This window comes from Triticum dicoccoides, chromosome 6B, assembly GCF_002162155.2.
Source record: "Triticum dicoccoides isolate Atlit2015 ecotype Zavitan chromosome 6B, WEW_v2.0, whole genome shotgun sequence".
NCBI lineage: Eukaryota > Viridiplantae > Streptophyta > Magnoliopsida > Poales > Poaceae > Triticum > Triticum dicoccoides.
In genome coordinates, this window is record NC_041391.1 from 30212011 (window position 1) to 30223578 (window position 11568).

General features: G+C 42.3%; 1 protein-coding gene across 1 annotated transcript; it reads right to left on the bottom strand.

Moving 5' to 3' along the window:
- Positions 1-9083: 9083 nt before the first annotated feature.
- Positions 9084-10473, bottom strand: LOC119321215 (expansin-B2-like). Its single transcript, XM_037595000.1, has 3 exons — positions 10235-10473; positions 10040-10136; positions 9084-9885 (listed from the first exon to the last, which is right to left on the bottom strand). Exons 1-3 carry the CDS (start codon positions 10416-10418, stop codon positions 9348-9350), a joined length of 819 nt encoding a protein of 272 aa, XP_037450897.1. The 5' UTR covers positions 10419-10473; the 3' UTR covers positions 9084-9347.
- Positions 10474-11568: the final 1095 nt, after the last annotated feature.

Sequence of the window (11568 nt, forward strand, 5' to 3'; positions counted from 1 at the left end):
TATTGAGGATTGTTAGGACCATGACAATAGGCATACATTGAGAGAACATTGAAGAAATTCAATATGCAGAAGTGTGTAGTCTCACTTGATCCTATACTGAAGGGCGATAAGTTTGGGCCATTTCAATGTTTGAGGAACTAGTACGAAACTGATTAGATGAAGTTGGTAGCTTATGCTTCAGCTGTCGGAAGCATCATGCACTCTCAAGTTTGTACATGCCTGGATTTGGATTTTCTAACCGGAATGCTTGACAAATTCCAATCAAATCTAGGACTAGACCACTGCAAGGCCGCAAAGAAAGTGTTGTGTTATATTCAAGGAACTAAAGGTCTCTTGCCTACATGTAATAGGTCTTATAACTGAGAAGTTATTAGTAATTCAAACTGATTTATCCGGGTGTGTGGATAGTAAGAAATCCACGTCAACTTATACATTCACATTTGCGGGAGGAGCCATATCGTGGAAAATCTCCAAACACACATTCCTTGTTGTCTCTATGATGAAACCACATGTTTTGAGGCCACATGGCAGGCTATATGGCTAAAGATTTTTATTCCCGGGCTTAAAGTGGTTGACAGCATATCTGAACCAATTGTATTGCACTGAGGTAATGAACCCATAGTTTTCTATACAAGTAACGACAAGTTAAGTGCTGTTGCCAAACACATTAATATCAAGTTCTTGGGCTTAAAGAGAGCACTATTGCAGGCAAGGTCTTGGATTTCGTTTTTGGTTTTTTACCGGGCCAGAACAAAATGGGTGAAATCCGGAATTTTGGAAAAAAATCAAAAAAACTTGGGCGACAAGCACAAACTAAAATTTGAAATTTAGAATGAAAAATTACAAAAATTTGAACGAAAAATGAGTGGAATTTCCTCAAGAAGGTTAAATCACATTCAACGGAAGAAAAATTGTAGCCGAATCAATGAATTCCAAAATTAACAATACAAATCACTGTGTAGAAGCTGGATCTTTCATTGTCATCAAGCTCAAACACACGATACAAAGCATTCAAAGCATTCAATGCCGCCACCTGCATCTGGTTTTCTAGCAGCCTAGCACTGCCTGATCCAAGCATTCTCCTTTTGTGGTTGCGTTCCATGGAAGAAATGGATGGGAAATAGCCAAATAGGAGAACGAGGAGGAAGGTGTGGACTTCCAGTGGAAAAAGATGGGAGCAGGCGGCGCTGCCCTGCCTCGCTCGGTTTGCATTGCCAGTAGCCGCCGATGGTTGTAAAGAGGGATGTGATAACCCACAAGTATAGGGGATCGCAACAGTTTTTGAGGGTAGAGTATTCAACCCAAATTTATTGATTCGACACAAGGGGAGCCAAAGAATATTCTCAAGTATTAGCAGTTGAGTTGTCAGTTCAACCACACCTGAAAGACATAATATCTGCAACAAAGTATTTAGTAGCAAAGTAGTGGTGGCAAAAGTAACAGTAGCAGTTTTTTAGCAATCATAACAGTGGCAACGGAAAAGTAACTAAGCAAAGATCAATATGTGAAAAGCTCATAGGAAATGGATCAATGATGGATAATTATGCCAGATATGATTCCTCATGCAACAGTTATAACATAAGGTGACACAAAACTAGCTCCAGTTCATCAATGTAATGTAGGCATGTATTCCGAATATAGTCATACGTGCTTATGGAAAAGAACTTGCATGACATCTTTTGTCCTACCCTCCCGTGGCAGCGGGGTCCTATTGGAAACTAAGGGATATTAAGGCCTCCTTTTAATAGAGTACCGGACCAAAGCATTAGCATTTAGTGAATACACGAACTCCTCAAACTACGGTCGTCACCGGGAGTGGTCCCGATTATTGTCACTTCGGGGTTGCCGGATCATAACACATAGTAGGTGATTATTGACTTGCAAGATAGGATTAAGAACTCACATATATTCATGAAAACACAATAGGTTCAGATCTGAAATCATGGCACTCGGGCCCTAGTGACAAGCATTAAGCATGGAAAAGTCATAGCAACATCAATCTTAGAACATAATGGATACTAGGGGTCAAACCCTAACAAAACTAACTCGATTACATGGTAAATCTTGTCCAACCCCCATCACCGTCCAGCAAGCCTATGATGGGAGTACTCACACACGGCGGTGAGCATCATGAAATTGGTGATGGAGGATGGTTGATGATGACGATGTCGACAGATTCCCCTCTCCCGAGCCCCGAACGAACTCTAGACCGGCCCTCCCGAGGAAGATTAGGGCTTGGCGGCGGCTCCGTATCGTAAAACGCGATGAATCCTTCTCTCGGATTTTTTCTCCCCGAACGTGAATATATGGAGTTGGAGTTGAGGTCGGTGGAGGTCCAGGGGGCCCAAGAGGCAGGGACGCGCCCGCCCTCCACCCTCGTGGATAGGGTGTGGGCCCCCTTACGCTGATTCTTTCGCCAATATTTTTTATTAATTCCAAAACGTGTCTCCGTGGATTTTCAAATCATTCCAAGAACTTATATTTCTGCACAAAAATAACACCATGGCAATTCTGCTGAAAACAACGTTAGTCCTGGTTAGTTCCATTCAAATCATGCAAGTTAGAGTCCAAAACAAGGGCAAAAGTGTTTGGAAAAGTAGATACGTTGGAGACATATCAACTCCCCCAAGCTTAAACCTTTGCTTGTCCTCAAGCAATTCAGTTGACAAACTGAAAGTGATAAAGAAAAACTTTTACAAACTGTGTTTGATCTTGTTGTTGCAAATATGTAAAGCCAGCATTTAACTTTTTAGCAAAGATTATGAACTAACCATATTCACAATAACATTTAGGTCTCACATTTACTCATATCAATGGCATAATCAACTAGCGAGCAATAATAATAAATCTCAGATGACAACATTTTCTCAAAAACAATCATAATATGATATAACAAGATGGTATCTAACTAGCTCTTTCTAAGACCGAAAAACATAAATGCAGAGCACCCCTGAAGATCAAGGACTGACTAGACATTGTAATTCATGGCAAAAGAGATCCAGTCATAGTCATACTCAATGTAAATTAATAGCAATGCATGCAAATGACAACGGTGCTCTCCAACTGGTGTTTTTTAATAGATGATGACTCAACATAAAAGTAAATAGATAGGCCCTTCGTAGAGGGAAGCAGGGATTTGCAGAGGTGCCAGAGATCGAGTTTTGAAACATAGATAAATAATATTTTGAGTGAGATACTTTCATTGTCAACATAACAACCAAGAGATCTTGATATCTTCCATGCTACATACATTATAGGCGGTTCGCAAACAGAATGGTAAAGTTTATACTCCCCCACTACCAACGAGCATCAATCCATAGCTGGCCTGAAACAACGGGTGCCGTCCAACTAACAACAATCCCGAGGGAGTTTTGTTTTCAATTATTTTGATTTGATTTAAGCATGGGACTGGGCATCCCGGTTACCGGCCATTTTCTCGTGAAAGATGAGCGGAGTCCACTCATCGTGAGAATAACCCACCTAGCATGGAAGATATAGACAACCCTAGTTGATGCATGAGCTATTCGAGCATACAAAATAGAATTTCATTTGAAGGTTTAGAGTTTGGCACATGCAAATTTACTTGGAACGGCAGGTAAATACTACATATAGGAAGGTATGGTGGACTCATATGGAATAACTTTGGGGTTTATGGAAGTAGATGCACAAGCAGTATTTCCGTTTAGTACAAGTGAAGGCTAGAAAGAGACTTGGAAGAGACCAACTAGAGAGCGACAACAGTCATTAACATGCATTAAGATTAACCAACAATGAGTGCAAGCATGAGGAGGATATAAATCACCATGAACATAAATATCGTGGAGGCTATCTTGATTTTGTTTCAACTACATGCGTGAACATGTGCCAAGTCAAGCCACTCGAATCATTCAAAGGAGGATACCACCCTATCATACCACATCACAACCATTTTAATAGCATGTTGGCATGCAAGACAAACCATTATAAACTCCTAGCTAATTAAGCATGGCATGCGCAACTATAATCTCTAATTGTCATTGCAAACATGTTTCATTCATAATAGGCTAAATTAGAAACGATAAACTAATCTTATTTACAAAAACAATATAGGTCGAGTTCATACCAGCTCCTCTCATCTCAATCATTTCATCATATATCGTCATTATTGCCTTTCACTTGTGATACGTCTCCAACGTATCTATATTTTTTATTATTCCATGCTATTATATTACCCGTTTTGGATGTTTATGGGCTTTACTTTACACTTTTATATTATTTTGGGACAAACCTACTAACCGGAGGTCCAGCCCAAATTGCTGTTTTTTTTCCTATTTCAGTGTTTCGAAGAAAAGGGATATCAAACGGAGTCCAAACGGAATGAAACCTTCGGGAGCGATCTTTTTGGAACAAACGTGATCCAGAGGACTTGGAGTGGAAGTCAAGAAACAACCGAGGCAGCCACGAGGGTGCCCGGGGTGCCCCCTAGGGATGGGCGCGCGCCCCACCCTCATGGGCCCCTCAGGCGTCCACCGACCTACTTCTTCCTCCTATATATACCCATGTACCCCGAAAACATCAGAAGCGACCACGAAAAACTATTTCCACCGCCGTAACCTTCTGTATCCGCGAGATCCCATCTTGGAGCCTTCACCGGCGCTCCGCCGGAGGGGGAATCGATCACGGAGGGCCTCTACATCATCTCCAAGGCCTCTCCGATGAGTTGTGAGTAGTTTACCACAGACCTTCGGGTCCATAGTTATTAGCTAGATGGCTTCTTCTCTCTCTTTGAATCTCAATACAAAGTTCTCCTCGATCTTCTTGGAGATCTATTCGATGTAACTCTTTTTGCGGTGTGTTTGTTGAGATCCAATGAATTGTGGGTTTATGATCAAGTTTATCTATGAGAAATATTTGAATGTCCTCTGAATTCGTTTATGTGTGATTAAGTTATCTTTGCAACTCTCTTCGAATTATCAGTTTGGTTTGGCCTACTAGATTGATCTTTCTTGCAATGGGAGACGTGCTTAGGTTTGGGTTCAATATTGCAGTGTCCTTTCCCAGTGACAGCAGGGGCAGCAAGGCACGTATTGTATTGTTACCAACGAGGATAAAAAGATGGGGTTTATATCATATTGCATGAGTTTATCCCTCTACATGATGTCATCTTTCTTAATGCGTTACTCTGTTCTTATGAACTTAATACTCTAGATGCATGCTGGATAGCGGTCGATGTGTGGAGTAATAGTAGTAGATGCAGGCAGGAGTCGGTCTACTTGTCACGGACGTGATGCCTATATACATGATCATGCCTAGATAACCTCATAATTATTCGCTTTTCTATCAATTGCTCGACAGTAATTTGTTCACCCACCGTAATACTTATGCTATCTTGAGAGAAGCCACTAGTGAAACCTATGGCCCCCGGGTCTATCTCTTATCATATAAGCTTTCAATCTACTTTTATTTGCATCTTTACTTTTCCAATCTATATCATAAAATACCAAAAATATATTTATCTTATCATATTATCTCTATCAGATCTCATTTTTGCAAGTGGCCGTGAAGGGATTGACAACCCCTTTATTGTGTTGGTTGCTAGTTCTTGTTTGTTTATGTAGGTGCGTGGGACTTCTGAGGAGCCTCCTACTGGATTGATACCTTGGTTCTCAAAAACTGAGGGAAATACTTACACTACTATTGCTGCATCACCATTTCCTCTTTAAGGAAAACCAACGCAAGCTCAAGACGTAGCAACTTGCATGACCGAATGGTGCGGATAATAATAATAGTGCACGTGCATTGGACTAAGCTGGAAACTGCAAGCATTTAATATATAGGAGAAGACAAGGTAATATGGGCTCTTGTTTAGATCAACAATAATGCATATGAGAGCCACTCAACATTTTCATCGTGGTCTTCTCCTCTCGACCCCCAAAGGAAAGAAAACAAAACTAAAACTATTTACACGGGAAAGCTCCCAACAAGCAAAAGAAGGACGAGAAATGTTTTTAGTTTTTCTTTTAGTATTACTACTACAAGCATGGAAAATAAACTAGCTAAAGGCTACAACTATTTTTTTTGTTTTTTCTTAAGGTTTTTCAAACACACAAGAAGAAAGCAAGAAAATAAAATAAACTAGCATGGATAGTACAATGAAAAAGTATGAACACGGACAACTAGAATGAGTGTGTGAATATGAATGTAATGTCGGTGAGAAATACGTACTCCCCCAAGCTTAGGCTTTTGGCCTAAGTTGGTCTATGCCCACGGCTGACCTAGCGGATATCCAAAGTCGTAGTCGGGGTTGTACTGTGATGCAGTAGCTACAGCCTGGAGAGCTGCTGCTTGGAGGCGAGCTACCTCCGTCCTCCTCGCATACTCGTTCGCCTCCTCCCTGGTTATAAAATATCTCATTTTTGCCTGAAAGTTAAAGAAAGTACGAGCAGGGAGAGTAACATGGACAATATACCATCTGTCAAAGATTAGTGGTACTGGTGCAACTGTTCGTTCCTCTCAAGAAACTGATGGTGAACCATAGCACTATAATCTAGATAAGCAGGTACACGAGTTGCATAAATTCCACCAAAAAATCTCCACTTGTACCATTAAGATGCAACCTCCATGCAACAATGGCCCCCAAGTTATATTGTTTATCACCTAAAACCGCACTGTTGAAGACACTAAGATCTAAAACGCACATGTGACAAACCTCATCTTTATCGTTAATGCATCTACCTATAAAGAGAGCAAAATAATGTATGAAAGGGAAATGAATGCTCCCTATGGTAGCTTGTGCGATTTCTCTAGTTTCTTCCACAGTGATACTAGTAAGAAAGTCTTTATATTCAGATTTGCGAGGTTCACTAACATTGTCCAACTGCGGGATTTTACAAGCAGTATTAAAAATTTTGAGGTCCATGGTATATGATTTATCATAGAGATCAAATAAAACAGTGTGAGTATTGCGCGTGGATGAAAATTTAAACCTCCTCACAAAAGGAATCAGTGAGGTAGTAGTACTGTCGGCACTTATCTGACACGAAGTCCTCAAGATCAGCATTACGTACATACACATCAAATTCATCCTTGAAGCCTGCTTGGACCATAAACTCTTCCGACGACAATTCACAAGGCCACACTTGAGCTTCCCTTGGTGGTTCATCGTCTGGCTCACGTATCGCAAGCCTTGATTCTTGCTTCCTTGAGGAACCACCTTGGTACATTTTCCTAAACATTTTTCTTCTTCTGAAAAATTTCTGAAATTTTAGTTACTCAAAATAAAAGTGAACTAAACTCAACAAGATTGATAGCAACTACTCCCACAAGTGCCTAGAGGCTATATCATGCATTAAAACTACTTTGGACCATATAAATTTGACATGCAAGCTCAAGAATAGGGTCACCTCAGCAGCAAAAATTTGCAATAAATAAAGCACTAGAACAAAAACTAATTGGACCATTGGAGGAGTCACATACCGAAGAACAATCCCCCAAAGCAGTTTTGTGAATGGAGTTTTAAGCAAGGAGATCGAAAAATGACATCAAAACGAGCTAGAACACGGGTTTGAGCTATGAGATGATTTTTTCTGGAGGAAGACGAAGTGTGTGGGTGCTGGAATAAGTGAAGGGGGGCCACGTGGGGCCCACGAGGCAGGGGGACGCGCCCCAGGGGGGCGCCCTGTGCCCTCATGGCCAGATGCTGGGTCCCCCTGGTGTGTTCTAAGTGCCAGAAATTCTTAAATATTCTACAAAAAATCATACTCCATTTTCAGGGCATTTGGAGAACTTTTGTTTTCGGGATATTTTTTTATTGCATGGATAATTCAGAAAACAGACAGAAAATAATAATTTTACCTTATTTGATCTAGATAACAGAAAGTAAAAGGAGGATACAAAGGGTTGTGCTTTCTAACTTCATCCATCTCATGCTCATCAAAAGGAATCCACTAACAAAGTTGATCAAGTCTTGTTAACAAACTTCTTCCGAATAACATGAAACCGGGGAATTTTCGAATAACACTAGGTTACCTTTTTTTGAATCAAAATGGGTTGCCCCCCGCCCCAACTTTTTATAAAGCCAAAGCAAAAGTCAGTAACATAAACTGTTAACAGCGCTCGGCGGCAACCGGAGAGTATTTGCCACAGAAGAGAAAGCTAGGTTTTAAGCTGCCTATTACATAGTTTTTTAGGCAGATCTAGAAGGGATACATAGCTAGGTAATCATACATGCCAGCTCACGGATAGATCAAAGCAAAGATGTGCAAACTAGCAGGATGCAACCCATCGACGCTCCGAGGATGCCTTAGTGACACGCAAACCTAAGCAACTCCCCTCTTCGGTGGTCCAACAGCCTTAAGCACCGGAGAAGAAGCGCACCCCGAGACTCTGAACATAAGATTTTCCATTGCCTAATCGTTGCTCCCAACAGATCCAAGACACAGCGTCTACTTCGCCATCTTCGTCCCTGAAAAACAAAATCATTTCGCAAACGCCATAAGCTCCACAAGGCAGCAACAGTAACAATGTTCAAAGCCTCAAAGTGGTTCCTCTTCCAAAAGGAAGAAAGCACAGCAAAAGAATCATGCATAATAACATTAAAACTGCCAGCTACCACAACCCAAACCTGTCAGTGAAACATAACGAAATACATCGATGAACATGGATCCATGCACATACACCCGAATGAATAGGAAAACTAAAAAAATAGCAAATACAAATATTTCTGTTTTTTCTTAGGAAATATGGTCGAGTGTTCTAGTCACTTGTGAAGTTTGGTGATATCCTGATGTTCTAGGCAAAAAGGCATAATTAAATTGTTTTTGCCATGTTTAATTAAATGCCTAAAATGTGTGTGTTATTATCATAAATCAGGATTTAAAAATAGTATCCATGTAATTTCAGAAAAGAAACAAAAATAAATAAAAGAGAAAAGGAAAAAAATAGAAACAAAGGTAGAAAACCGACATATTACTCGGTCTTGCGCAGCTCTAATCCACAGGGTAGTGAACGAGAAAAGAGCCCGGCAACATGCATTGGCCAGCCAATGTTGATAATCCAGTTATCTAGCAACATCTGGACCATGTAGAGGAGCTTGCAAATATAAACTGGTTTTCCTTAAGCACCGATTTTTTTTCCGGATAACAGAGGTGTCTAAGTAAGCTTCTGTGCTAAAGTACATTACAAATAAACACTGATACTTAAGAAATTATTGATTCCTTTTTTACAAATATATCTCGCTAAAGACCTTGCATTATACAAGGTCTTACCACTCACAATGAACAATAAGTAGCGTTTGGTGAGAAGAGAAATCCAGGAGCATCAATTCGATCGGAATCCATCGGAAAAGCACCTAATTGATTGAGCCAAAATCAATAGAACTGGACGTGGGACCAGTAAGCTTTGTCCGGCCGCCAGTACGCCGGGATGACATTGTTGGCCACAAGCGTCTTCCCGGAGTCACTGGTGATACGCATGGAGAAGGGCCCCTGCAGCGGGCGGCTGGTGTCCATTCGCCAGATGGATCCCCAGGAGCGGCGCATTGGCTCCCAGGACCCCGTTGGGCGCCCGTTCCTGGTTTGCATGAGCTCCATGCGGACCACGGTGCCGTCGACATTGGCGTACTCCACAAGGACTGCGAGGTAGTTGGGGTTGGATCCACGCTGGACGTGGAAGGTGACCTTCATGCCCGGGAAGTTGCAGCGCACCCTCCTGAACTGCATGTCGATGATGCCGGCGTGGCGGAGCTTGTCGTTGAGGCCGTATTTGGCCATGGCCCCGAACGCAGTGCCGCTGAGGTCGAAGTGGTACCTGGCCATGGGGTAGTAGTTCATGTCGGTGATGACGACCGTCCTCGGCTGGCCGGAGCATGAAGGGTTGTTGGCGGCGATGCATCGAATCTGAAGGACGAATACATGCACATGGGAGTTTTGAGTTTGACCAACTAATTTAACTGACACTATCTGGTGTCGGATTAATTAATGCAGTATTACGTACGTATTTCCTCCAGTTAGTATAAAGTTGAGTCATCTATTTTGAAATGGAGGAAGTACCGACAGTACTACTACCGCAGCCTGCGCCGCCGTCGAACAAAGGCTCGTTGCCGCAGGACGTCATGGAGAAGGGGTACTTGTTCACGTTCTTGAAGCCGCAAGCACCGCCTGCAAATCCATCCGTAGATCAGCACTATTACTAGCGCTACGTACGTAGTTGATGCATGAAAATGTGCGCCGCCATCGGAGCATAGATATGGGCGTACCGTTGTCCATGGGGCCGGCGCCGGTGGGCGCTCCGTACCAGGTGGCCTTGGCGGGGAGCCAGCCGGAGTTGTAGGATCTAGCGGCGGCGGTGTCGTAGTTGGCCGCAGAACGGACGGACGTGACAAGCACGGAGAGGAGTGTCACAAGCACAAGGGCAATGTCATTGGTGGAGACGCCAGCCATATTGGTCGACTATGAACAACCTTCTTACTAACCTTGTAAGATGTGTACTCCGTTTGATTGTTTGTTTGTGTTGTGATGGCTGGACGGGATGACATTGCCAGGGCATTTATAGGCAGGCCAATAGGCAAAATGAGGTGAGAACGACGAGTCGGCGCAAGTTGCAGTTGCATCCGACGAGACGACTACGCGTATGGCGTGTTTAGGACTACAAGCTCACATGGCTGCTACGGAGGGAATCATGGAGGAATACAGGCACCGGCCGCTTTACGCGCCTACAATACAATCACATATTGGCGGTGATCACCATGCATCCGCTAATCATTTGGGGGGTGCACAAGTCAAGTTGTTGATTGCAGACAAAATCAGACCATCGTTACATATGCCATAAGACCAGGCCGCACGTTATATCTTCAGGCCATTTCAAATATTAAAATGCTTGCAAGAAAGCCTGTACTATACTTTTGCTAATCATGTCCAGCTTTCTTTTGAAGTATGAAATATGGATTCGTTATGTATATTCAATTATAGTCCTAAAATACAGCACCATCGTCACTACCAACTTACAAACAACGTATCACACTCTTGGAGCGCACAGTGTGCGACCCAGGCATCACAAACATTAGACCAAAAAAATCATGTGTCAGGAAACAAAATGTGTGCGATGACCGATCCATTTGGCATGTTTTTGTAGTGCAAACTGTGTGTCAGTTCGATGAAAAGACGCTCCGTAATTTATGACGATCCTCGACAAGATGATGACTCTTCTGGAGTGTTTTTGCCAAAATTGTCATAATAGCAGTTATTTTGGTGATCGGGCATATATGATGGCTCTCATAGAGTTTCTCTTACAGACAAGCATATACTACATACACTTTCGGTGTACACATGACTACGAACGACTGTTGTTAACAATCCAATAACTACAACAACTCATTCATCACCACGCACATTGTACATGATGTGAGATGCTTCCTGAATATCGTACAGATACCACCATTAGTCGATCACCGATCCACAGAATGAGGGTGACGAACCATAGACGTACTCGTGGCTAGAAGTAGAGCCAGGAAAGTTTTCTAGTGAGTTCATTGAGTGCGAACTAGCTATTGCACAATGTCTGACCATCTCACAATAGGACTATAGACAGTGG

Excerpts from the sequence above, each read along its gene's own strand:
- LOC119321215 (XM_037595000.1), bottom strand. The coding sequence starts at position 10,418 with ATGGCTGGCGTCTCCACCAATGACATTGCCCTTGTGCTTGTGACACTC. Across the intron at positions 10,137-10,234 it reads CGCCGGCCCCATGGACAACG|GCGGTGCTTGCGGCTTCAAG; the intron begins GTACGCCCATAT and ends ATGGATTTGCAG. Across the intron at positions 9,886-10,039 it reads GGCGGCGCAGGCTGCGGTAG|CGTCCTTCAGATTCGATGCA; the intron begins TAGTACTGTCGG and ends TGTGCATGTATT.